Here is a 27,945-nt window from a genome sequence, read left to right on the forward strand (position 1 = left end):
TTACGCTTCCCTCAGAGGTGCTCAGCAGTGCAGGGCTGGAGGTGATGATAAGCCGAGTTTAGCACGGACACACACATGAATTCCTTGGTGACTTCAGGAGTAACTTTCCCAACCAACACAGCGATCCACCTTACTGCTGCCTCATGGGCAGCAGGTGCCTGGGAGGCCCCAGACCTCCCCGTAGCCAAATGTGGTCTGAACTGCTCAGCGCTGCTCTGGGTTGTCACTTGTCACTGGAATCCAGCTGCCGCTGACACTGGTGGGGCAGGGAGTGCTCGCCGCCTCGGCCAGGCCGCATGGCGTGCTGCTGGTGTTGAGCCGAGCCCTGCGTGGGCGCCGGGCAGCGCGGGCCTGCGGGTGCTGCCCGCTCCGATCACCACCCAGCCGTGCTGGGGGACCAAGACACTTCAGCCTAAAGCACTGCTACTGCATTTCACTGCAAATTTCATTTCTTCATGATCTTCGGTTCCTGGGTTTTTTGTCAGCCTGTCTGTTCTGAGGAGAGGCTGGAAGCCTGCTATGCTGGTTGAGGAGGCAGTGGTTTTCTCTGTAAAGAATCCTGTGGTTTCCTACAGCAGGAACTTTACCAGAATAAAATCAGAAGCAGCCAATGGTGGCTGCAGGATTTGTAACAAGCGTGTGAGACGGGATTGAAAGCAGCATTGGGTTATTTTCTTCTTTAGCTTTGAATTTTTTCCTGGTTCAGTGGATTCTTTTTTCCATTTACTAGAATCGTTTGGATTTTCAATATGAAGCATTAGTTTGAAGAGAATTAATTTCCTTTTAGAGTTATTCTAAACTGGAAAGTCCCTAAGCGAGCGTGGAGTATTTCTGTGAAGCACTGGTATTTTTGCCTGGCAGGACTCCTTCTGCCAAAGGCGAAATCTTGCAGCCCCCCACGCGTTTCACACAGCACCTTATGGAGGGAAGGGCAAAGGAGAAGCTGTTTTAAATTGAGAGGTGAGCTCTTGCACGGCCGCTGCAAAAACTTCACCTCGTAGCTAAAATCCTGCCCAGATGGAGGGATGCCGAGAGGCAGGAGAAGGGCTGCAACCTGCCATTGCTCCTCTGCCCCACAGGGTCTGGGGGCAGACCCCCACAGACCCGGTTCTGCTGCTCTGGTTGGCTTGGAACGGAGAGCTCCTGTTATCCCATAGGTCTGCAAAAATCTTGGCAGTTAAATATTTCTTAGGTTTCCTTCTTCCCTTCCTGTGGTGACAAAGGGACGCTTCCAGTGGCTGCATGTGGTGCCTTCGAAGAAGAAGAATGCTGCCTTGTTTAGACACATTGCTATTGCTGTCTGTGAAACAGTTGGGTCGCTTTCTGTAACTTGCCTTTCTGCTACTGTCTTCCAGGTGCACACGTTCAGGGGCCCGCACTGGTGTGAATACTGCGCCAACTTTATGTGGGGCCTCATTGCTCAGGGAGTAAAATGTGCAGGTAACAGTCGTTCAGTATTCTTTTCCTAAGACAGTCCTAATGTTGCAACTGTTTAATGTGCTGCCTGCTCCACCGTAACGCCGTGTGGCGAGGGTCCCATCTGGCCCCTGTTAAAATCAAAGAAGGAAACATACCCGCTCTGCTGCTCGTGGTTTCAGGTACTTGTTTCAGTAATGTCACTGCAGTGACGCAGAGTACCTCTTGAGCCTTCACGGGGGGGAAACGATAACCATCATTGAGGGGTTTATTTTTTTCCCCCTTTTTGGAATGGAGGAGGAAATAGGTAGGTGCGTTGTTAGCTTTATTTCTTTTATACCACTTGTATGGTTGGTAGGTGCGAGAAACTCACAGAGGTTTTTGATATGCAGGGTGGGCATCAGCAAATTTCACATTGTTGTGGTGGAACAGGCATTCAGGTTAATTTTATGTATAAGCCCGCAGACTCCCAGCGTGCTGTAGACCGAAGTCGTCTCCCCAACTTGCAAACCGATAAGGAAGAAAAGGAATGATGAATAAGGGATGCGTACTGAAATGTTACATAAGCAATCAGGTGCTGGTAGAAATGTATTACGCATGGGTGTCACTGCAGGCATTTCTGGGATAAAGCCTCTGAAGTAAAACAGTTTGACGGTTTTATTGATATGGTTCTTCTGAAAAGAAAGGGCAGTCAGCTTTTTCCAAGGAAAAAAAGAAAAGGATCAAAGTGATCAAAATAGTTTACTGTATTTAAAAGTATTTTATGACATTCTAGCAAGCAACCACGTTTATAAAAATGATGAAAAGAAATGTTGATGTATGAAGACCTGCGTATGTTGCCCTGGAAACTGTATTTTCAAGCTAATTTAAGAAAATCTGCTCTGTCTGAAGCTTTCCGAAGTCTTGTCTCAAGCAAATAAGAGGGCTTTCTATCACAGACCTGTAAAATAATGTAAAACTTAATTTATAGCCAAATAGGATTGAAATATTTTAAAATGCTTCCCCATAATTATTTGAATGCAATATTCTGTTGTTATCAATAGCCTCTGCACTGTCCAGGATGTGTTGGAGAGTACAGCTCTGTTTTAAGAAATGTTTATGTTAAAATGGTGTTTCCTTTCGCAGTATTTTGCCCCTACCAAGTATTTGGGGTTGCAGCCGTGTCCTTCACTTATGAATGAAGATTTTTAGTACTTTTTACTGCTGTTGATTTTCCACAGTGTGTACAGTGCTAGAAGAGAAAGAGGAAGCCTTATTTTCTTCTTGAATCGTTTTCTGATTTAAGTAGTCATTTTTTGATGACACATGAGCCAGTGAGTGTGCCATCTTCCTTCCTCACCTAAGGTAGATTCCTCAGTTTTGGCATCTAGGAGAAATATAAATTACTTTTCAGATTTATGTTAAGTAACTTTAATCCAGAAAATCAATAAAAACAAACAGTGAGTTTGTGAAGCAAGTGGAGGCTTGCAATGCTGCGTGGCACTGTGGAATGAACAAATAATATTGCTTTTGTAATTAAACCTGAAGTGCTTATGACTTTGTACTGCGCCCCGCCCCCTCCTTTTTTTTTAACTGAAGTGGAGCTGATTTTCTGGTTTTGTGCAGATTTTTGTAAATTATGAATTTCTAAAGGCTTCCAAAGTCTGGTTTTCTTTCCTCCTTATGAGGATGGTAGTAAGTACTGTATGTCTCCTTTTTGCTCCTTGCAGTGTAGAGGAACATATGTGTATTAGATGACTTCATAGGTTTAGAAACTATAATTAGAGCTTTCTGTCTTGTGTAAGGTTTCATATCGCTGTTGGTAGCTTCTAGTAATTTCTGTGATCTTACTTCTATATTAAAATATAAAATACATGCACTTGCTTGCTGAAGTGTCAGCAAGGTGTTGGGGCAGGGGGATGCTGAGGTTTTTCAGGCTCGGGGTCATTGGGCACAGCCAAGCAAGCTGCTGATGTGCAGCAGCATCAGCCAGGGTGTGAGGAGGAGCAGGTGAGGAGCTGTGTGGTGGCGAGGCTGCCGAGCGGCGCTTCTGCAGCCTGGTGGATCTGGTTGCTGCAGTGTGTCCTGCGTGGCTTGCTTGGGGTTGAGGAGCAGGAGAGTTCGGCTTTCCCAAGGGGGCACACGTTGCAGCCAACCCACTGCACTTGCCCTGCCCTCACCGCAAGGCTAGCTTTTAGCCATCTCAGCCATAGCTGACAGAGAACTAGGGCCTTCCCAGGTGACTTTGTTCGCATAAATTTCATATACATCAGCAGGTGGGTAGAGGAGAGGGACTCCAGGCAGAGCCGTGTGGACATGGAGACGGCAGGACAGGCTCAGGCGGTCCCCAGTCTGCCTTGCCTACGCCTCACTTTCAGCAGTGGCTGTCTGCTTCTATCACCTGTGGCTGTGCAAGCCCTCAGAGCCAGAGGCTGCACAAATCTGGGCAAGTCAGAGGCGTGCAGACACATAGCGAGGACCTGTGTAAGCAGTGTTAATGTACCAGTGCGGAAGAGCTCAGATTTGAGTGCTGTGAATTTGGCTGAGTTTATGCGGGTCTCAGAGTGGGGGTGTCTTTCCAGGAGGGGAAAAAAAAAAAAAAAGTAATCATTTTGCTTCTGAACTGAGCCATTTTAATATGGAAACAATGAGGCACAGTAAACAAGGAGCCACATGAGGCCATTGCTTTTCAGAGTGGGTTTGTACTTCAAAAAAATTACAGCTTTTAGCAGGAGGCAGCCCACTTGCATTCAAATGGGGTTTGATGCCACTCCAGGGAAGCGCACAAAATCTGTTTGGTGGTCTGTATAATCATTTTATTGAAAATACCTATAAGCGAAACGGCACTGATCATATGCAATTTTATACTTTTTAAAGCATTTGCTTTTTATAGCAAACAGTTGCACATCTCAAGAGGAGTCTGGACTCGTATTTGCTGTACCAAAGTGATAAGTTTAACAGATACAAATGGATTACTGCATGGGCTATTCTCAACCATTTAAAATCCTCTTCTTTGCAGAAGCACAAAAACATCCAAGAAGATAAGTGTGGGACAGTCCAAGACTGGACAACAAAGATAAATGTCACCCATTTCAGAAAGGAGGAGGAGCCGGAGGAAAAAGTGGATGTTTCTAATGGAAATGGAAACATCTAATGGAAAAAGCCATGTTTCTAATGGCTGATAGATTAGTTTGTTACAGAAACTAAGGCAATCCTTTGAAAAATAATAAACCAGAACTAACCATTCATAACAGCACACATGCCATAGCAACCGGCAAGGATGCCTTAGCAACTTGAACTGCCTTGACTCATGCTTTGTTGCAGTCCAGCATGACTGAATGTGTCCCTCTCTGCCAAAATACAGCCTTGAGTGTGTTCAGTATCTTATCAGGTACAGTCCTGTATGATTAACTCCTAGAAGATGATTCTCCCTAGCTTACCCTTGTTCGGGTTTTGGGGCAGGCAAAGAAGGAGGAGTATGTGGCCTTCCGTAAAGATGAGGGGTAAATGTAGGCACCATGTTTGCCACCTGAAGGGTGGTTATTGGTTGAAGTAAGATGCTAGCTGTCATCTTGACTACAAAGGTTTTTGCATTAATGCAAGCTGCCACACATGACAAGACTTTGTCTTTCAGCATTGAGACTTAGGGTGATGTCCAAGATTTAGATCATGTAGGAAATGAATTGGTGGACTTACTTTGTAGTCTGACTTCCGCTGGAGGTATATCCAGCAAAACAGGAATAATTTCTTTTTCCTTAAATGTTATTCTCTCAAATTTGATCTTTATTTCATCAATTTCTTTAAAGACAGATTTGCTCCCTTAGAATCAGTCCTTATAATAGGCATCTGCCCTACTGCCTCAGAGGGTCATGCTTCCAGTTTTTGCATCCTAGCCACAGACCCTTAAAATTTTTGTGAGATGAAGATTATCTGTATGCAAGGAATCTGCCTTTTCTGACAGAGTGCTCCATCTCCAACATGCTTTCCTGCAGGCTTTTGCCATAAGTAGAAATGACTGAAGAAGTGTTTGAAATTATAATGCCACCAGCTTGTGTAAACACTGAAACTGAGCAGAAGCTAATGAAGACATAAGAGTTTACCCCGGCTCAAAATCCAATGCATGAACTTAAAAAAAAAATGTATTCCTAATTACATTCCTCCTGTATAAGGCTCCTCCATGCTCACAGGGCTCATCCCATTGCCCAGAATGTTTTCAGGAGAGAAACTATAACAATATCCAAAGAAAATTTGCAGATATGAACCAGGGAGTTAATTTTATGAATTATGCAAACACGTAATACTCAGTAGCATTAACAGAGAACAGTGTGTGTTCTCAGAGACTAAAGGATGGCATTAATGGTGCTGTTAGTGTACTACCCAAGTAGACTTGTAGACAAGCAGACTATTAAAGCTGCTGTGTATGTCCTGTCCCCTTTCCCAGCCCATCAGAACTGTTCAAGTTACTGTATAATCTCATCCTTCCTCTGTACCCTTTCGCTTATAGTCCTTAAGTGATTTAATCAGAAGATTTTTTTTTTTTTTTGGAACAGTCTGGTTTAAGAGCATCAGTTAGCTTGTCTTAAAGGAAAGGTAATTTTTTGGACTGTATTTCACTGGATGCTTTTGATAGCATTTTGGGCTGCTCCTTTTAACACCAGGCAGCACCGCTGTCTGAGGCTGTACATGAAGCAACATCTCTGCTGCCTTGATTTGCTCTGAACTATCTCAGCCTCCCACCCATGTAGCGGTTATTTTTGCTTTCCTTGGAGTAGATAACTTTGCTCTAAAGAACTGGTAGAAATAAAGTTGCAGCTGAACTATCAGTGTGGAGGCAACCAGCTGCCACTGGCTGAGGCCAAGCTGTATTGCTGCCAGCCCTAACCACAGTAAGCCCCAGGAGTACGTTTTCAGAAAAGTTGAAGTACAGTCTCAAAGCAGGATTGTTTTGTGAATTACCACTGAAGTGTTTAATTTCCCCATTTCATCTGTTTCTTTCTCCAGCAATTGAAAAAACATACAACTGCCCCATTTCGTTTGCTTTTTTGTTTTGCCTTGCTATTGAATCCCTGGCGTTGGACAGCCCTGAGTTGCTCCACTGGTGTGTCAAGGATGAAGGAGAACACAAAGGGGACTGCCCATCCTTAGGCATTAGTTCTGCAGGTACAGGGCTCATGCTTTTAGTGCCTGGAAGAATGGCTGATGGTCTAGTGATGTGGCTCAGCAAAGGGGAAGGCAAGATGTGCTCATTGTATTGTCTGCTCTTGAGGTATCTGGCATGCCTCGGTCGTGATAAGCTCCCATTCTACTCACACTTGTACCTTAAAAATGCATCCAAGTTTCTTCTGAGATGTGCACCCAGGATCTGCTAGTTTCCCCGACTATGCAGGACACGGACAGGCAGCCCAAAAAGGGAACTAGAGCAAAGCAAAGCCACAGAGGTCAGGGCCGTGAGAAGAGGACTGGTTGGAGGACAGTCCCTGCCCACCCCGGGCAGGTGGTGATGCTGCTGGAGGAGAAATGCGTGCTGCCTGACGGGCTGTTCCACCAGCTCAGGATCTGATGGTGTTCCTGCAAGGAATGAGCTCCAAAATTTTGAAATGCTAATCAGGCAACAGAGCCTTGCTTCAGAGCTGTTCCCATGGGGAAGCTATTCTGGAGCTATATGTTCTTGAAACTGTGAGTCCTAAAAGCAGCTTTATCTCCAAGCCCACACAGACCTGGAAGCCTTGAGCAAGCCAGCGGCCCGTCAGGGGAGCTGTTGAGAAGGTAGGCAGGTGTCGTGGCCAGAAGCCAGGGAAGTTTTTGAACAAACTGACTTTGATCTTTCAAGACTTCCATAAAATCAAACCGTCATCATCAAACGTGTCAAGCTTTTGGAGGCCCGGATATATATCTCTATATATATATCCTTTTGATTTGGGATAAGGGGAGATTGGCTTGCTCGATGGGCTTTTTTTTAATTTCATAAGCCCTGATTTTTCTGTAGTATTAGGCAATTTTGTTGCCGAGTAACTAGCTGCCCTCTAAAAATTCTTTCCTAAAGAATAATGTACCCTATAGTGCATGATGTGGTAGTATGGATGAAAGCAGGCTTGGGGGAGCATACATGTGTGTTTGGAAGCAATTTTTTGCCGCAGCGCTGCTTAATAAAGTGGCTTATGGCTCTGGCGGAACCAAGGTTGCTTCCAGATGTGCATTGCACGTTAACAAATGGCATGCACGTAAGGCAGTGTAGCAGCATCAGCATGGCCACCCGGGCTGGAACAGCTCTGCCGAGGAGGGGGAGGGCAGACGTTCACAGCACCCCCCCGCCCTGTGCTTGGAAGCAAAAAGTGCAGCACGCAGGGCCAGCGGGGTTGCTGCGTTCACACGCTTGTTCACACACTGCATCTGAGGGAACAGAAAACATTGCTTCCTCTGCTACAGAAAAAAGCATTAAATTATTAAAGGAAAGCTACTAGCTCGTGATTGATGTATGAGAGCAAATTCCTTTCTAACCTTTTCACCCTTGCAAAAGTAACAATGCCGGTATTTTGTGCCTGCATAGAACCTGTTGTCTTTGCATGTCGGCATGCCGAAGGTAGGGGTGTTATCCCACCTGGCACGTACCACAGCAGACCTGCGCTTCCCACCCTCCCACGCTTACCATAAACCTCTGAAGAGCCTTTCAGAACTCTTTGCAGGTAATGTAAATCTACCTTTTAGCTCCTCAGAGTGACAAAATGCATACCTTTTCTTTGTGATAATTGAAAAATATAATTAGAGTGATGTATGTAGCATACAGTATTGTTCTAATGGTGCGTGATCAGCAGCCATATTAGCCAGTAAATCATAAACGAAAGGAAAGCTAAAACTGGCTAAAGTCAAATCAGCATAACAAAAAGCAACAGCTAAGTATATTTTAGTCTGTGCAAATATTTATAATGTGTGCTCGTGGGGCGGTATTAATGTACATGTATCTTTGGCTCTGCTCAGGCATTAATATGAACATGTTATTTGTTCTTTCAGCCCAGTGGACTAGCATCAGTATTAGCTGTTTCTAAAACGTTACCAAGCATTTTTCGTAGGCATCATAGGAAACTGTTGTCAGGCTGGTTTTAAATTTAATACCTCTCACAGAAGTAATGTCACAGCCTACCTGAACTCTTAGATCAATATGCCATTAGAGTCAGGGCAGCTTATTGCAGACTTTTTTAAACCTGTCATCTACAATTACTTTTTTTTCTAAATTTCCAAACTTCCTATAAAGCCTTGAATTTCACATTTGGTGTATTTGAAAGGTGGCCACAGTTTGATAGCACTGTAAAAAGGAGTAGTAAGCACGACTTACAATTCTAGTCCTGAGCAATCATCCCTGTATAAGGTGAAATTCTGATTAACTGAAGTCAGGAGAAGTTTTCCTATTGAGCTGCAGGGGTTCATGACTGCATCTTTTAAATCTGCCCTGTATTATTATAGGAGTTATCAGCAGATACAGTGCTTTAGGGGGATTTTTCTTCAGCTCCTCACCAGTTTGTATAGCCAGCTAGCAGGTAAGCTCTGATGAACTTCTGTAAGAAATGGATAAGGCTCCTGGTTACTTTAGAACCGAGGTAAAGCTGCTAATGCCAACTTAGCTGTTCTGGATTTATTTTGATATAACCAAAATTAAATAGACCCTAAATCTGAAATCAAGAGAATCCCCTTGGTCTTAACAAACCCAGCGAAATAGTGAAGCTCATGTGCAAACAAGGCAGGCAGTCCTAAGATTTCACCACATGGAGAGATTCAGGACTCAGCTTTCTCATTCCTTCCTAGCTGATTCTAAAATGATGGGGTTTGAAACTTTCATGAAGCATCTGCAGTGAGAACAGAGGGCATTTTTATTTAATGATATGCAATTTGCAGCATAATTCCTGTCTTTTAGTACTAGCAAGTAAGCAGAGTATAGTTAAAGGCTGGCACGTTCCCAGTGCTCTGTGGAGAGGAAGACTGACGTCCTGCCATTGTGCTTTTTACCTTGTTGGAGTTAGCAAGGCATCATCCTTCATCCTAAGTTACCAACTGAACCAGAGACCAGTGACTAAGATGTGGCTGTTCTGCTTCCGTGAAGTATTGTTAGCTGGGGAGAGGGGCCCACCTGGTAGGAAGCAAAGCGTTGGTGAGTTTCAGCTTCTTTATTGGAAAAAATACAGGTTTTCTGTTCCAAATTCACTGAAGTCTCCTAGAAGTGTTTATTGATGCGGAATTGCTAAAGTAAGGTGATTTCCTACGCTTACAAAAGAGGCAAAGAGCCTTGATTGTTAGGAGAACACTGCAAAGCCCAATAATATTGAATGTAGTGCTCATGCATTTCCTGAGCATTAGGTATCTGAAGTATTTCTAGGTTTTAAATGTTTCTCGGGAGTGTTTGTAAGCCCTTAAGCAGTGAACTGGTACATAAAATCTAAACAAATGAGAGAGAAGAAACATTGACTTTTGCATTTGTAATTATTTTTCTGATATTAATCAGGTCAGATCCAAAGCCCATTTGAATCTATGGGATTAGCAATAACAATTATTTTCAGAAGCAAGGTTTTCACATTAAAAACATCTCTGTAAGTTAGATACTTTAATGAAATGAAACTTTCTTGTATATAAATATAGTTAGGATGATCTCAGTGAATGCGATAATTGTTTGAAGTCAAGTGTAAGATACTTGGAAGCACATTTTTCCTTTTTTTTTTTTTTTTAAATATATTTTAGTCTTAATTATCCTTGGATTCCCAGAAACATGACTCTGGGCTATATTGCTGTTTGTGTGAAGCAGCTAATTTGCACTCACAAAATCGCCTATGAGGCCTCATGAGCGAGACACTACTATTCCAGTCTTCTAGGCATCACTTTTGACAGACATACTAGAGCATTTCACACATGTTGGAATAGGTGCTTCATGCAGGAGTTCTAGGAATTCTGTGTATAATAATTATATTTGAATTTGTAAGTACTATTATTGCAAAGTTGACGTTTCAAAATAAATCAAGAATTAAGATTTCCCGTGTAGTGTTAATTTGCTTCCCTTCTGTGTGTTTGTTAAGATATTGCCTCCAATTAATTTGACTATGTATGATTTTTACTCCACAACTTTGTCTTTATTCTGAAAGCAGAGCTTGCTTAATAGCACCTATCCGGTGTTTTGTCTTCTTGTCGTTAAAAGTGCTGGTCTTATTAAAGGTGCAGAATTCAGACCTTACACTGGAGATGTAAGGTTTTTTCCCCCGTGCGTTTCCACAAACATTTAATGACTTGTTTCTGCAAGACCCAGGGGAGGCAAGAACAGCTTCTCCTTCCCGTGTTACAGCTGAAGCATGAGGCACTGAAGGGTTCAGGTCACACGTTTCCAGTGAATTTGGATTCCCTATTTAAAGCACAGAGGGACCTGGTTTTTCAAAGTTCAGGCAAAATGCAGCACTGGGCATAGACATTTGAAGTGTAGGTGGAGAGCTCCCCTGGCCTGCACTGGCTGGCGTGCTCAGAGCTGCTTTGTTCCACACCCACAGGTGTGGCAGATGCTGTGCATCAAAGAGATCACGTAGTCATGCACCTTCTGAGTTGGGGTCTTAAAACCCCTGATTAAATGCGGAGTATAAATCAGTGTTCTGGTGAAAGCAAGTGCTTTGGCTGTTACTAGTTCCTCTCTGTCACAAATGAGGCAACTAAGCGAACACTGGAGGAACCCAAGTGACCAAAGAGAACTTCACGCTTGGAGGGACAGCAGGTGCCTGGGGCTCCAGGACAGCCCACGGTAATGGGCGAGCCCAGAAGAGGGCTGTGGGACAGAGCCAGCCGCTGGGGTGGCCTCGTGGTGCAGCCCGTGGGCAGGGCGCTGGGTGCTGCGTGGCACAGCTCTGCCCCAGGGGGGTTCGCAGCACGAAATCGCAAGCAGGTGGGAAATTGGGCATTCGCAGCTCTCCGTCTTGTGCATTAACTGCTCCTGGCAGGGCAGGGAGTCACTCCTGCACAGAAATAGCTAAAGAGAATTTTAATCAGCCATTTCATCTGGATCAGGGTCTGTGCAAGTTTTGACTGATTGAAGGTGACATGCAGAACTTTAATTGCAATCAGAGATTGGAAGTTTTACAGAGGATCCTAAGTGACAAAGCTGGTTGCTTTACAGGCCTGTTAAGTAAACAAAGTGCTTTTAGCAGCAGGCTGCAGCTGACTTAGTGGAAATTAAACTTGGCGATGAGTTCTGGGGTTTACTGTTTTGGAAAGAGCAAAGTCAAATAATCTATGGGGCATTAATGAAAATGCAAGTATTGGCAAAATCATCAGGAATGAAATACGAAGGGGATAGACAGATACTCAGTACTGCAGTGGGAGAGGAAATTACAAATTTTCGTCAAGGCATTGATCCTTCAAGCTCCTGCATCCCTTAATTCTGCAGAAATCCAGGGGACTCGCAAATGGCAATGCAGTGAGGTACAGAAATGCTTGCAGAACTGGAGTCTCCGTGCGTACTGCATGGCAAACACCCTGGCTGCGAGGTGCTGCCTCTCCTGCCGGTTGCTCTTTCCTCGCAAGCACCTGTGAGTCTGGTGGAAGGCAGAAGTGGCAGTGACAGCAGAATTACTGGGGGCAGTGGCAGAGGCTGCTCCTGACACTGGCCTGCTGCCTGCTCGTGTTGATCACAGTCTTCATCCTATTATTGGTGCTGTTTCCTGAGATTTTTCCATCCAAAACCCTGAGTGTTTTTTAGGCAGAATACTTTTCTATAATCTGATTTTAAGTAAGTTTCACTTAAACTGAACCTCTTTCTCAGTATGTTTACAATAAAGCTGTGGGGTTGTTTATGTTTAAAAAAAAAAAAAAAGGACAGTTTTTTCCTGAGACCTTTTCAAAGTCAATAGCATTGTTTTGCTGCCTGCCAACACTTTGTTTCAGAAACACCCTGTGAAACGGTGTCAGAATTGCTGTCACCACCCACCAGCTTGGTGACCCCGGTGCCTGTTTCTCAGCTTTCCTCAGAGCTGGGGAACAGACCCTGCTATGAGCAGCACCAACATGGGCTGCCACCCCTGGCAGGAGGGTGGGGGTCCCCGAAGTGGTTCGGGTCTGGGGGCTGCCTCGCTAGTGCACGCTGCGGAGGGGCTGCCGCCTCTGAAACCCAGTCCCGACCTTCATCTCCCCCAGGAGGTGTCTGCAGTGCCACAATCCAGGACTACGTTAAAGCTGTGTTAGATCTGCAGCAACTTGGGAGGAAGATTTAGATCATGGTAGCAACATCTGCAATAGTGGTGGGGAACGTAGTTGACTCTGAGACCCTGATTCAAAAAACCATATGGAAAGTCTGTCGCTTTGTGTTAGATCTTCCAGGGACAGAAGAAATGCCTTGGGTAGAAAATCTTAGTTCAGGTCTGTCCCTACCTCACACATTCGATGGGTAAGGGGTCTCAACAGAAGCAGTAGCTGTGAGATCAGGTCAGATCCCGCAGGAGACGTGTACTGCGCAGTACTGACCTTGGGATACGTTTTCACCAAACACCAGCCTAATCATATTTTCATTTTTCTCTCAGATTGTGGTTTAAATGTGCACAAGCAATGTTCCAAGATGGTCCCAAATGACTGCAAGCCAGACCTGAAGCATGTCAAAAAAGTGTACAGCTGTGACCTTACAACGCTAGTAAAAGCACACTTCACTAAGAGACCAATGGTAGTAGATATGTGCATTAGGGAAATTGAATCTAGAGGTAAGGCATAGTTAATGGGCTTTCGTTGCTTTACTGATAATCCGTTTAGATTGATCTGGGTCATCTGGATTTCTGCGGAATGTATGATTGCTCAAAACAGATTTGCACAAGACATTTTATGACTGCCAATTACCCTGCACAGCTAATATTACACTTTGCATTATTTCATGGTTCATACCCATTTATAATTTTTATAGGTTCTGCTAGAAAATGCTTAATGGACAATCACTGCTTTACAGTTATATATTGGCACCTACCTTTCCTTTAATATTTTTATTTTAAAAATAAGTGAACGTGCTAAAACAAAGGCAGTTAGTATTGATGTGTTCCCTCTTGCTAGTTCCCTTAGCCCACACCAAGTATCCTTTTCTAGAATTAGAGTATTTGTTTTCATTCTGAAATAATGACTGAACGTCAAGCATGTTATTTTTAAATTGGTTGTAATAGGTTTAATTTGTTTCTTCAGGTCTGAAATCATTTGCGTAAACAGAATTCGGTGCTGCTAATGCAAGGGTCAGGGTTAAAAGGCCAGGATAAGATTTCATTCTGAAAGAAAAGCCTCATAAGGCTTTTAAAATGTGTCTTCTTTTTCTGCCTTAAATGAAGAACTTGGCAAAGGAAGAACTGGGTGGAAGGAAACTAAAATCAAGATTAATTTTGGTCTTGTTAAAATGTTCATTGCAGGTCTTAATTCTGAAGGACTATACAGAGTATCAGGATTTAGTGATCTTATTGAAGATGTCAAAATGGCATTTGACAGAGGTACGGTCTTTCCTGCATGCTGGAACTTTGTGCTGATGTATTAAATATACACAATTTTTCTACACAGCCTTGGTCTGTCTCATGCTCCACTGCATCAGGGGTCTGAAGGAGTCCGGCGGCTGTGCTAGCAGAAGAGGAGTCTTCCCATCAGAAATGCTTATCAGCTTCACTTTGGCCTTTACGACCAAAATCCACTTTTCTCCTTCTATCAGTGTCTGTGCTTCAGTAATGATGTGCATGGAAAAGGACAAAGCTTTCTGAACTACTGCCCTAGTTTGCAAGTAAAACTACGCTCAGGGGGGTGGGGGAGGGATAGAGGGCAAGTGGTAAAGTACCTTAAGAGGGCTGTGCAACTGAAATCCATCTTTCTGGATGAAAGCTCCAAAATAATAAGATGAATACAATAGTGCAAACAAAGTTTGAATTATTACAGTCTGTAAGAACGTCAGTGAGAACAAACCCTTCTCTCTGAGAAAAGGCAATGGGAAAATTAAAGGCTTTCCAGCTGCAGTCCCCCTGTCGCAGTAGGAATCGAGGCCAAAATCCATGCTGGAAACTCTCCCTCATGTTTCTCTGGAGAACTGGACCTACTCAGACAACATCTGTCTCTTCTGCAGCGTTAGCAGGGTGGGGATGCACTGGAGAAGCCAAGTTCTGGATCTGTGTCCACTGTGGTCAGGAGTAGGTAGTATGCTGGAGCTAAATGGTGAACACATGTTTATCCTGTAAAGTAAGGAGGCTGGGGACTAAGCTGGTTTTCTTTCTTTAAGGTTTTTATCCCAGACTCCCCTGATTTCTCCTTCGTTGCTGACAAATGTGTTGTTTGGCAATGCACTATGTTCAGAAATAGCTAAACTCCCACGCATTAATGCAAGATAGATACTGCTAGATCAGGTAGGCAGGTTTTTCCCCCCAAGAAAACCTGCGGTTTTTTGTAATCATTTTAAATGCAGAAAGGATAGGTTTCCTTGTAAAAATGGTTGAGGTTTTCATCCTGAAAGTATGAACTTCACAAGCCAGTAACTCTCTGTTTTGCTTATAAAGGCCAACATCTGTAGTTGTGTCCTTTTTAATAATGTTTGCTTAAGCGAGTTATTATTTTTCTTGCGAGTGCTGTTTTACATCTGTTTACATTTCCAAGGCTTTAATGTCAGTGCCTTTTCCACACAGATGGGGAAAAAGCTGATATTTCTGTGAATATGTATGAAGATATCAATATTATCACTGGTGCACTTAAACTGTACTTCAGGGATTTGCCAATTCCACTCATCACGTATGATGCCTACCCAAAGTTTATGGAGTCTGCAAGTAAGTGTCACAGGTTTTTTCTCCTGATTCTCATTTTCAACCTTTTCTTCTCCTTTTTGTGCAGTACTTGCCTGTTCATTTAATAGCTGTCCCATCAGCTTTTACCCTGCATGCCCTATTTAGTAGGGATCGCAGGAGTAAATATGTACTGCGTGCACGACATGACTGCAAGGTGCTACGTGATCATGGTTATATTTTTCATTGCCTTTGTCACCAGGAATGCTTCCTCTTCATCACACATTACCAATCACATCACTTTGTATGTCTTGCATGAACCCCTGGTACTTAACAGTGACATTTTAAGTCTGTTGGTTTTGTGATGCCAGAAAGAATGTGATTTATGAAAATGTTTAGAAGTAAGAAGTCCTTTGTTTCTAGAGGCGTCCTTTTTGAGTGTTTTCATAAGCTGATAAGCACACATCCTAAGGCCACCTTCGAGGCTGGCCTTGCAGACACTGAATCTGCCAGCATGGCAATAAGCCCAGCTGGAACATCTCTCACAAGCGTCCTGGCTGCCTGAAGCATCTCTGCAATGTAGCAGTCACATGAGCCACACCTGGAAAGGTGTGATAGCCATGGGTAGAAAACAAGGGCCAGATGCTGGCCTTACTGCTCCTCTGGAGAAGGCTTTTTCCAAGTTGTATGGATACAGCCAAAGATGCTGATGGCAGTGTTCCCAGTACCTTCTGCTGTCCCAGGGTTGCACCTGTAGATTATTTGTGCAAAACTAGTCCAGTCATCAAGGATTGCCAGGGGAACTTTTTTCAGTGGCCTGCAGGGAATCTTTTGGTGGAGTGCAGTTTGCTTTGAGGAGCTTTCTTTGTCCAAAACGAGTCACATCCTGAGAGTGCTCTGAGCACCTCTTTGCACAGGCAAATCCTCCACTGTGAGGTTTTGATAGATTCTGGGAATCAGTAATTCAGCAGAGCTGTGAGACCTGGTCTTCTCTTCAGGCTACCATTGTTGTCTTTCTGTGTGTGAATTCTAGCTGTACATGTGGCGACAGTTGAACATCTGTGTTTCAGAAACCACTGATCCGGATGAACAGCTGGAAATTCTCCATGAGGCGTTGAAACTGCTGCCACCTGCGCACTGTGAAACCTTGCGGTATCTCATGGCACATCTGAAGAGGTAGGTGGACTAGCTGGAAAGAACTCTCAACCCAAACTCATTTTTAGCAAAGTCCAGAAAAGTCTGGGCAAGGCCCACCAAATCGTGGAGATGGACTGTGGCAGGGAATTATAGTCTGCACAGCAGTGAATACACAAACACTGGGGTTTATCCCACTTCAAGCACTTGCAAAGCACTTGAAGGAAATAAGTAAAAAAATGCAGTTTTGAAACATGAAAGTCGAACAACGAAATTGTTCTGCATTTCAGATTGCAGTGAATATTAATGGTAAACAAGCCATTCATACCTCTGGGAGTAATAAAGTCACTCCCTGGGCAAGGAGCTAATACAGCTTAGTGGCTACAGATTGATGTCTTTTTCTGCCAAGACTCGTCTACCCTGCTCGTCTCTGAGACCCTAAAAAAGACAGCAGACACTAGGCTTTAGCTGCTGCCAGTTAGGCACAGTGTTAATTGGCCCTCCAGCTGCAGGTCTGGTGAGGTCTGCCAGCTGTTCCTTGTCAGCGTGGAGCCCCTTGTTCCACCCGCTGCCTTCTCAAAACCATAGGAGCATAAATTCTGTCTGAGGTTTCTCCTGCTCCCCAAGACACAATTGAAATTGGTCAGTAGGCTGAAAAATTGTTAGAGTGAGACTGACAGATGAATATCCAGTACAACAGCACAGGTTCTCTTTCTTTCAGAAAACCAGGGGGGGAAAAATCAGTGTGGTGTGTTAGGGTATCCATTTTAGTTTCTCAAGTAACATGAACTTACTGTCAATATATAAGAATCATTCCCTTTCCTTAGAAAAATACTTCATTTTCAGCTCTCTTCTGTTTTTTTCCTTTTGCAGTTCTTCTAGAAGTAGGAATATGTTGACTCTGCTGAGTGCCTCAGGCAAAATTCAGCCACAGGGTTTCTGCCTGATTTGTCCATTTATTTCAATGTTTCTAATGGATGTTTTAGGACAGACACAGGGATGAGAGACACAGGAGCAAAAAAAACCCACCTTACTGCTTGTGAAGTGTGAAGTTAATTTTTCCTTACCCTGTTCAGGGGTAGCTGTTGCTGCTCTAATTAGCAAGCTGCTTTTGCACGTTGTATAGGTGAATGATAAGGTAGAAGCGTGACAAAATCCACTCATTTTTAAACTTGCTTTTAATACATTTGTTAAAAAGAGACATGGTGCTCGACAGGTTGTTGTCCTGCTGCTGAATTCAGGTAACCAGACAGAGCTCCTTTATTTGGGATAATTACAGACTGAAGGCACAGTAGCCTGGAAAAATCAATCTGACTTGTTTTAAAATAAAAATTAAGGCAGAGGGGGAAAAAAAGGAGAAAAAAAGCCTTGAATTTTTTTTATTATTTTTTTTTAATACCGAAGGATTTGTTCATGAATGCAGGATACCAGAGTGGTGGAAAGAGAAAAAATTTAGCCAGACCCTTTCAGTCCCTGTCCCTGGGTTCTTAGTTGTTTCTGAGAATCCTTATGTGTTCTTGAAGCCATCGTGTGTATGAAAACATTTGCATCATCTAAATCTGTCCCTTGAGCGGGGCAATTCGCCAGGATAAGCCACGGCAGAAGCTCAGGCTCCAGGCATGTTTGTGCCTGCCTGCTGCGGGCAGCCGCGATGGCCGCGGGCAGAGCCAGGGCACCCCAGCAGGCTGTCCCCCTGCCGCCCCCACCGTGCGACCCTCAGCTCCACGCTGAGCACACAGGAGGGCACAAGCTCCCTCTGAGCCCACATTAAGAAATACCACCCGGTGACCCTGGGGACCATCGTGGCAGGGCAGCGGTGACCCTTCTGGCATTTGCTGAGCAGACATGTTTCTGCGGTAGCCCTGGCAGAGGTTGCATCTCCTGTAGGTGTAAGTCTTGGGTAAATTACATTTCTGGAGGTGGCCTGCAAACCTGCCCATGGCAGGGCCTCAGCCTGCAGCTTTGAACAGGTCGGATTCCTGTGGGGCAGCAGAACGCAGCCTCCCCACCTCCTCCTCTCCGGCAGATGGGAGGCAGGCGGGGGAGGCTGCCCTGGGCTGGGGGCTCAGCTGCTGAGGGCCCCGGGAAGGGGAAGGGTGGAAGCGGGTCTGTCGGAGCACACGTGTAATGACCTGCTTATTGGTGCAAATGAGGTTACAGTGAGACCTTGGAGGTTTCAAAGCTGCCCCAAAGTGATGATTCAGGTTTTCTTAATACATGCCACAGGGCATCATTTGTCTCGGAGAGGAACCAGGTGTGCAGCTTAGCACTGTTAGCCCACAGTGCCTAAAGGCAGGGAATCCACACGAGCTGTGCTTCGCCCCCATCACCGTCTAGTCACAAGAGAGGACCGGTGTGTCCACGTGGAGCCATGCCACCAGGGGGACCTGGGCAGAATCCCACCTGGGTGGGCACAGTAGAAAGTCTCTAGTGACCATAAAGCTGCTAACCTAATAACCAGCACAGCCTGCCCCCCGGAGGGACGGCTTCCGTGTGGTGCCACTGTAAAGAGCAAAAGCAAAGTTGTTCTGATTTGTCTGAAATCACCCCCCAGCCCCCTCCCTCGCCCCAGAGTACCGATTCCTCCTGCAAGTAAACATGGTCTGTGTGCGTGGTAGGACAGAGGTATTTGAGTCACTCTAAGCCCACACAGCATTTGCACTCTTAACTTCTGAGCATTTCACCCAGTGCTTCTGTATGTATCCTGCTGGAAATGGCAGCCTCTCTGAGGCTTTGGGAAGAGGCGAGTATTTCCAGTCTCCTTGGTTTTCAAGCATATCCAGGCATGGTTTGGCCTGGAAGGAATGTGAAAAACACTGTCCTTTTTTTACAGAGTAACGCTCCATGAAAAGGAAAATCTGATGAGTGCAGAGAATCTGGGCATAGTTTTCGGACCAACTCTTATGAGAGCACCAGAGCTGGATGCAATGGCTGCGTTGAATGACATCCGTTATCAGAGACTTGTGGTGGAGATGCTTATAAAAAATGAAGACATTTTATTTTGAATATTTTGGGGGTTTTGTAATAAAAAAGGAAGCAACCATGTTCTATGGATGAAGGAATATTTTAAAGTAATTTAATGGTTCTTGTTGCTGAATTCCATATTTGCTAGAGCTTTCGATGTATTCAGGATAAAAATGAAGGAACTCTTTGTCATTTCTGTAGTGCCATTCAGCTGATGTTGAAAAAGGTTAACACATACTTTCCAGTACTAGTAATCCTGGGTGTTTATCATGTTAAAATAAAAGACAAAAAGCCTAAAGCTATTGCATGATTTGCTCCCTGTTCTCCCTGTTCTGGTGAGACTCATTCCATGAAGAAAACAACTGAACTGGTGCAGCATCTTTGTTCTGGATAGTTTGTGATTGTAATTCAGCATGTTTCTCTGTGTAAACCTGTTGTGAATTTGCTTTTATGTTCTATGTAATTGGTTTCTGATACTAAAAAGAAGGCTGACGTGAAATGGAGCCTCTGGCAGTTTACTGACATTTCATATCATTCTCTGCCACTTTTGGGGCCGATTTCTTCTTGGGTTTCTTTCAGTTTTTTCATCATATAGTAATTTGTTTTTAACAGAAACAAAATGTGTACTTTAAACGTTACTTTAAGTAATTCTCCATGATGTTTATGGTGGTTGCAGTGAAATCTGCAATGCTGAACAGTGTTCCTTTATTATTATTGCTATTTTGATTGTAATTTTGTATTTTTATCTGGCATGCATACATTAATTTATTAAATTTTGCTTTTAGAACTCTAACGTTAAGCTATTTATTTTTACTTAACAAACATGTTTCAAAAATCCTGTTTGTTTCATTTTTTTACATTGATGCTTCAACCCTGAACAACCTCTGACTTAAATTGAGTTAGAGCTTTAGCAGTTTCGACGCAGCCATTCTGATCTAAATACTTTGGAACCTGACACTTTACTAAGGTTCCCACAAATTCGTCTTTAGTTTGAAAATGTCTTTCTTCATTAGGTGCTTCTCAAAAATGCTTTAAAGCTCTTAAGCAAAGCAAAGCAAAAAATTATCGTCAAGCCATCTACTTATTTTATAGATATATGTATAGTTATACAATATATATACAAACTGGAATTGCAGTTTACCATTATGCAGTTGTAGCTGCCCAAAGCAGATGGATACACCACTGAATTTCAAATGCAAATACATCACAGAACACTCACTTTGCACTTAAAGCACTCAGCTGTGGCGCAAGCACTTGGGCCTGCCCTGCAAACACCATCCGGAGGAGGAGGAATAATCCCCTGGCAATCAGAGCCAGCTGTGCTCCCTTCCTGTCAGCGTTAAGGTTCCTCCCTGTGCCCACCCCTTCTCTTACGTGCCTGGCCAGGAGAGGGGAGAAGGCAGCTCTGCTACAGCTCCCCTGGAAGGGGGGAGTGAAGGATCCTACGAAGAAAAGGGTGAAACTGGGGATGCACGCTGGTAACTCGGGGAGCACGGCTGGGGGGCTACTGGAGGGGCAGAACTGGGGGAAGGTTTTGAAAGAATCTAAGGTTTTGTTTGGGGTTTTTTTTAATCTTCTGTAGCACTAAAAGTTGGTTGCTGCTATAATTCCTGTATTAATTAGTGCACATTATCACTTCATTTATCCCAATGAACCGACACAGTTGGAAAATTATGTCTCTGACCACAGCCTTGCCCCCCTGCCCCCAGCCCAAGTGCAATGGCCCATATGCTTCCCAGTCACATCTGCCTTGCACTCTCCAGCAGCCACATATGTTCACTGCTGCCTTGTTCCAAGTCCTCTCCTAAACATACCATGCTTCCCCCCGCTGCCTTGACAGCATGCGATGTATTTCTTCACCCCTCAGACCCTTATGGCCCTGTGTATCCCAGTCCTCGCTCGGACCCTAGTGGCCCTGTGTATCCCAGTCCCCAGGCCATCCATCATTCCTGCCTTCCCTTCCAGGGCACCTGGCTCGGGCCCTGTCACTGCAGTCAGTTCTCAGCTCCCTGGCGTGGCAGCACTTCTGTGTCATCGTGTCCATGGTCAGGAGAGAGCGTTTTTTTCTGAACCGTGCTGGCGAGGTTCCACACGCGTGTGTCTGACCCACTCGTGGCGCTCAGCGGCCGGGCAGCAGTCCCTGCCGTCACAAGCACACTTGCTTTCCCCCAATTCTCACGTTCTGATGAGATATGAAGGAAACTGCATGCCAGGTGATGATAAAGCTTCAGAACACGTTTAATGCCAAATAATTGCAATATTCAAACAATTAAGATTGACAGTGTCTGGTCACCGCGCTGCTCACCCTGTGGGGCACAAACTGCCCCCCCGCCCCTCACAGAGCAGGTGTCTCTGGGGTTCCAACACAGGCTGTACGTTGCGTTAGGGACAGGTCGGTGGGATGGGGGCCCCAGCGGTCAGTGAAGTACTCTCTTGACTTTGAATCCCTGGAATCTGTATCCAGTGACTACTCTTTTAAATCTCTTCAATTTAATTGGGATTTTTCATTAAGTGTCTAGGCAAAGTCTCCATTTTAGTCTTGGTTTTGCTACTGTCTTAATGAAACTGATCTTTCCTGAGCGGTAACCATTAAAGCAGGTAGTGTAGAAATAAATGTTGTCTTTGCGGTGAATTTTATACTTCTTTTTGCTGACCAGGAAGATACTTTGCATTTAATTACATGATTTAAGCTTCATTTTTTTAATGACATGCAGAAAACTGGTATTTTTAGTATTTGTATTAGTTAAATTACAATACAATAAATAACCTAGGTCTGTAAGAGGTAAAAGCTATCACTAAGTTGATCTCTGAAGGAGTTGATATCCAGGAAAAATGCATGTTATCCCTAGCTCAGGAGTTGACCTTACCGTCTCCAGTGCCGAGGGGTACGTGGCTGCAGCCTGGGGTTGCAGACACTGGAGCCGCCTCACTGGCAACGTGTTATTGAAAGGCAGTTGGCCACAGTCAAAAAGAGGGGAAGAAAGGATTTAAACTGAGGAAAACTTCTTCCTCGGGCTTCTAAGAAAGAAATGAGAGGCACTAGCAAGAAGTATGAGTTGGTGGCAGTCAAGGAACTTGCACAGATTGTGAGGGAAAGGAGGTCTTCAACAAGGATAAAGGAAGGCAAGATTAGTAAAAATTATGGAGGCAGTGAAAAACTGTCAGATTTTTATGTCTAGCAAAAATTACATATCACAGCTCTTGGGGGGAAAAAAACTATTTAGGACAGTGCTTGGAGGCATAATTAGGAGCTTTAGGATGAAAAGGAAAAAAGGCAAAAAAATCTTGCAGCAATTTCAGGAATGTCCCAGCAGTGAATTAGCCCAGTGGTGTAGCACAGGGTTACCTGACCTCTTATCAGCCAGGCCAAGCCTCTGTAGCTCAGTGCAAAAGATGTCCTGGGTGGAGACAGGCTGGGCAAGGAGCCCCTTGGTCCAGGCCCGCTTGCCGGGAGACCCGCAGTGATGTGCAGCAGCCTGGCATCTGTGTGGTGCGTTGGACTTGCTACGCGTGGCACGTGGGACACCCCTCGGGAGAGCAGCACGTGCTCCCCATGTCCCTCGCCTGGTGGCAGGGCTCCTTCCCTGGATGGGGGCCGCGTCTGCCTCCAGCTCCCTGCCGGAGGGATGTGTCGCTGTTCCCATTTTGGAGCGCAGGGCAGAGGGAAAAGTGCTGCCTGTTGAGGCCATACACAGGTTTTTGGAGAGCTCTGGGGTAAGGGAAGCAAGCTGCATGCTTGTCTCAGAAGGCAAACTTCCGTTTATGCCAGACTAGCTGACAGGATGGAAAACCCTGTTATTTATGATTTTATGCAATACCAAATTTTTCCTGCCCTTTCCCCTCCAATGGCAAAGGAAGAAGTAAAGGCTTCTAAAAGGCATCTATGATATACTCATTCTGTTCCTGACCTAATTTTTGCATGCTGATTAATGTTCTGCAATGTTTTCGTTGTTATAATTACATTGCAATATGGGGAAAAAAACATTTAGTGAACCTAGCAATCACGGATTTCTTTTTTAGTCATGCAAAATTACTGCTTAGCAACTGCACATCAGCCCTGGGAAGCTTATGTAATGCAGGAGAAGGAGGCTTAGGAAATGTGTGGTGGAGTAAAGCGATTGCTGAGCAACCCATGTAAGGCAGGAGTGCCTTTGGTTTTGGTCACATGCTAGCAAGAGTGTCAGTAAATGGCAGCAGAGGAGGACGAGGACGTGTGCCTGAGGGCAGGGCGTGAGAAGCGGAGTGTGGGGCTTGCTCCTGCACCTCCAGCACATCTCCCCAGGTCCCCTCTCTGCAGCACGGGGCTGGTTAGCGCTGTGAGCTCTGCCTGCAACAGAGTCTGAGCACCCTGGGCTGATGTGCCGAGAGGGGGAAGCCTTACATCAAGTGATCCAACTTTTCTTCAGTTCTTCAGCACGCTCTGCCTCTGGTCGTGGGCATTTCAGGTTGTACTGTTCTCCAGAGCCGTTGCATATACTCATCATTTCTTTACACTGGCCTGATTCGCTCTCTGTGTGATCTGGGCCACACCACAGAGGTACTCTTCTTGATGCCACCTTCTGTATCTCAGTTTGGACAGCATGATTCATGAACTTCTCTAAAGTCTGTTGCTGGTTTCATGGTCAGAGTACCATTTTTTCTGATTTGATCTCTCCTGAGAGTGATGTCAATAAGCTGCCCGAGATAATTTTTAAAGGGCTTTTAGTTAGGTATCCTTTCCTATTTCTCATGTAAATATTTCATCTTGAGGACATATGTAGCTCTTTGTATTATTCAGGTCTTTATCGCTGTTTTGCCACAGTGGATTGGAGAAAACAGTTCTTAGGCCTCTGGGAGGCTTTGATTAATGTATTTCCTGAGGCAACTAGGCATTGTTTTGAAAAATACATTTGGCAGCCAACCAGGATTCATTTTCAAGCACTACGTTGCCTGTAATTTTTGTTTCTTGCTATAAAGCCTAGAGTTTGAATGCTAAGATTTTTCTCTTTGCCTCTTTTTTTTTTTCATGCCTTATTACTAACTGTGTCAGTTATACAAATAGGATTGTCTAAAGTGTTAAAAGTACTTATTTTGTAGATTAATATTTATAAGGTGATGTTTTCTAAAGCTTATTTGAAAGATCACTTACTAAACCAAGAAGCACTTGGCACAACACGATGCTGTTGCTCACTGCTCATCTCCAGCACCTACTCTGTTCTCAAAAAGGGGGAGGTGAGAGATTCCTTTAATTGCTTTTTTAATTTTTTAATTGCTTTCATGTGCTCCAGCATCATGATGCTGGACATAGGTTGTTTGCACCATGTAATAACTCTCACATGACATCTTCCAGTAAACTACTGGAATTCAGGTACACTGAGATTGCTGCAAGGTGGGTTAGACACCACCAATGTGATGCAGCACAGGATACCCCACAAAAAAGAGGCTCAAAGCCCATCTGAGCACCTTTACTAAAAGTAGGCAGAGGCCAATAAGCAAGTACATGTGGAGGAGTCGAAGCATCTGTCGCAGGCTGTTCCCTAGGTGAGTTGCACTGCCAAATCACATTCTCACAGAAAACTGAAATTCTGGAAGTAGTTCCCCAACCCACACATTATCTTGCCCTTCAGAGAAAAGGCATCATTTCCAATTGCGTTACAATACAGTGGATACGTTTTGTTTTCAATCTTGTTAAAAAAACCCAAACAGTAGTCCTGTGTGGCAGCCCAGATGCTCACCATTCTTAATCATTTCAAATATGGTGCAATGCTGAGTCTCTACAGCTCCTTCATGCCCTCTCATTAGAGGAAGAGTTGTCGTCTGCCCATGGCTGGCTTTGAAGTTCTCTCTCTGTCATATAAGTCGGGAACGTCTGGTCTGAAGTTACAGCAAAGCAGCGACTTGGCATTGCCTGGTGAGGATATTGGCAGTGCAGGAGACTAAAGAAGGAGTTGGAGGTACTGCCTGGGAAGCGTGGCTTGTTCCATGGTCTGCATCCATCCTTGGGCTGGAAATCTCTCCCAGCGTTAGGAGGGATCTGACATTCTCCTTCTCTTGCGCTGGTGGGAGGAAAACCCCCACTAATGTTTCCTCTTCCACCTGCAGCTCTGGCATCAGGGTTAGCCTCACTCCTAAGCTGTCATGTCAGTTCGCTAATAGTGTCGGATAAGAACAGAAAACTCATCTGCCAGTGCACCTACACCCAGCTCTCCTGTTATGAGTAAGTTAAACGGTGAGCTTTGACCTACCAACATCCCACCCCCGCAACGCTTCTCTGGGCTCCAGTCAGTCTCCTTTCAGTTCCACAGCTGAAGAGGCAAACGTGCTCCCAAAGGTGGAGGGAACCAAACACTTTGCTTCACCCGACAGCGCTGGCTGAGAGCTGCCCAAGTGACCGTCACTGCTGGTAGGTGGGGATCAGAAGCGCCGTGGGTGTACTGGCATCTTCATTGCCTTCTCCCTTAATGGCCTGAAAGAGGCCAGCGTGGTTCAGCGGGGCATCCCACCCTATTGCCCACTTCTTGCAGGCACGTTAAGTTTGTGATGGGATGGAAGGTAGCTAATCTGTCTGCTGGTGGATGTTTGCAGTGCACACGAAAATTGTGTCCTCTGCATCATAAAAAGAATTAAGTGGCCCAGACCTCCTTCTCCATTTCTTTGGTGCTTTTTAGTCTGCTTATATCAGAGATTTTAAGAACCTAGGAGTGCAAATGTTATCATCTTTCAGCTGATCTCCACTGGATGGCATCAATGGTCTGTGTACCAAAAAGTGACATGTTGATTTTTATTTATTTTTTCTTTTTTTTCCTCATTACACTGAATGGGAGTACACCAGAAGCAGTCAGAGAAATGAGGCTCTTGCTGCTGTGATAACTTCCCTGGAGAGTCAACAGTCAGTGTAGCACCACTCCTAACACCCATTCCAGTACCTCACCAGTGACCTGCAAGTGCACAGGGGCACAGAAAAATGAAGGAAAAATATCTTAACGTTTTCAGAATTGATTAGCTAAAGTAGCCAGGAAAACTGACCAAGGAAAATGGTCACATGGAGTATTCTCTTGTTTCTTAATGAAGGCAGTATGGATTGGCTGGATGCTGTACGGAATGACACATGTCATCTGGACACAAAAGGCTGCTAGCACCACAGAGCCACTCGCCATGCTGCGCTTCAGCCCACGGTGAGATTTTACAGGTGAACGCAGACTGTTTGCTTGAAAGCACAATGCAGGCTCAAGGGCTGTGTGACAGGTTAGTGTAGATGGGCCTTTGTGTGCTAGGAGGATGAATTTCAAAATTAGGCTAATCGGAGAACTAGCCTTTCTTAATCATTAAGCTGGAGCTCTGCCTTCTGTTTCAATGCCATTTCTGGTACACGGCTGTTACTGGTATGCTTTTGCTCCTGCACTGCTTGTGTTATGCTTACATTGCTCCCCTTGCTGTGCTGTGTGTTTACCAAGATACTCCCCCAACTGCCTTGAGTCTGGTGTTTTCAACTCCTGTCAAATCCCAGATATTGGTGAGTAGGGAAATCTGGAATTTGGCTTCATGTGCAACCCCGAGTACGAAGCTGGCGTGGGCTGTCGGAGGAGTGGGAAACCCCTCCTGACTTCTGGCCGGCGTGTAGGCCCACCCAAACATGCCTTGCTGCTGCGACCCCCAGCCCTCCTGCGGGAACCCAGAGCCACCACGCACTGAAAAATGTACCCCAAAAGTGGGCGTTAAATACTTCAGTTAGCACTTTGAAGGTGTTTCTTGAGGGCAAGTTTTTGTTTTTCTGTTTTATCGGTTATAAACAGAAGCTTGTAAGTTCCCTGTTGTCCAGAGCAAGAGGAATATGGAAAAATCTTGCAGCCTGCCAAGGAGGCAAAATAAATGTTGTGTGACAGGTGACAGCTACACACCAGGAATGACAGAAGTCAGTATTTTCCACTAATTACCAACAAAATGTTGTGTGTGTGCTGGCAAAGATCCCAATGCAAGCAATAAAAATGTGTATTTTGGCATGAAGTCAGTCCCAGGTAAAGCACACATCAACAAATCCAAGTGTGTCATGTGCAGGAGCAGAAACCCGTCCCTGGGAGCTAATGGACAGCACGGGTAGAGGATGGCGTTTCCTGCTTTAAAACGCTGCGATGGCTCAGATAGCACAGTGGGGTAAATGTTGACTTTTTAAAGGCAACCACTGCAGCGCTAGGTGAGAGGGATATTTTGCAGAGATCTGTTAGGTGTTTCTGGGTTCAGCAAGGGCTTAGGGAGGGGAAGCACTGTGTGCGAAGGGAGAGAGTGCTCTGCCACCCAGCCTACTTGGAGAATTAAAAACAAAATAAACTTGTTCCTGCGTGTTTATCCAGTTAATACCAGCGATGAAAGAATCTGCATCTCAAAGCTAGGCATCCCGGGGCTCTCACAGGGTTATGGAGGTATTCTCAGGATCACAAAAGTTTATCGCAACTGCACTTGCCACAGGTGTGATGTGGGATGCTTTGGCGCACCTGCCTCTCACCGCGATGTGGGTGCTCCAGGGGAAGCAGATGACATCTGTATGGATGCTTGTGCTCTCATCCTGTAGCCGGGACTACATGGGGAATGTGCCGTGATGTTCCAGGAGTTAATTGCTTTTGTATTTGGGAGTGATGACATTGCAAAAAGGTTGTAGTCAATTGTATCCTTATGGGACAGCAATTGGAGAAGAGCCTGTGTCAGTTAAGAGCTAAAATGTGATTTTTATCTTTTTTTCCTCTGC

At 44.8% G+C, this 27,945-nt stretch overlaps 1 protein-coding gene across 3 annotated transcripts in view; it reads left to right on the forward strand.

Annotated features, from left to right (window-relative positions):
• CHN1 (chimerin 1) overlaps positions 1 to 20,019 on the forward strand; it is a 103,823-nt gene extending 83,804 nt beyond the window's left edge. For all 3 annotated transcript variants that reach the window (XM_056348995.1, XM_056348997.1, XM_056348996.1), the window contains 6 exons: positions 1,356 to 1,440; positions 12,930 to 13,103; positions 13,788 to 13,865; positions 15,036 to 15,173; positions 16,199 to 16,304; positions 19,096 to 20,019. In XM_056348995.1, coding sequence (XP_056204970.1) covers positions 1,356 to 1,440; positions 12,930 to 13,103; positions 13,788 to 13,865; positions 15,036 to 15,173; positions 16,199 to 16,304; positions 19,096 to 19,267 — 753 coding nt within the window. In that variant the 3' untranslated portion in view covers positions 19,268 to 20,019. The remainder of the gene's footprint in view (positions 1 to 1,355; positions 1,441 to 12,929; positions 13,104 to 13,787; positions 13,866 to 15,035; positions 15,174 to 16,198; positions 16,305 to 19,095) is intronic.
• Positions 20,020 to 27,945: the final 7,926 nt, after the last annotated feature.

Source organism: Falco biarmicus, chromosome 8 (assembly GCF_023638135.1).
Source record: "Falco biarmicus isolate bFalBia1 chromosome 8, bFalBia1.pri, whole genome shotgun sequence".
In the NCBI taxonomy this organism is placed as follows: Eukaryota; Metazoa; Chordata; class Aves; order Falconiformes; family Falconidae; genus Falco; species Falco biarmicus.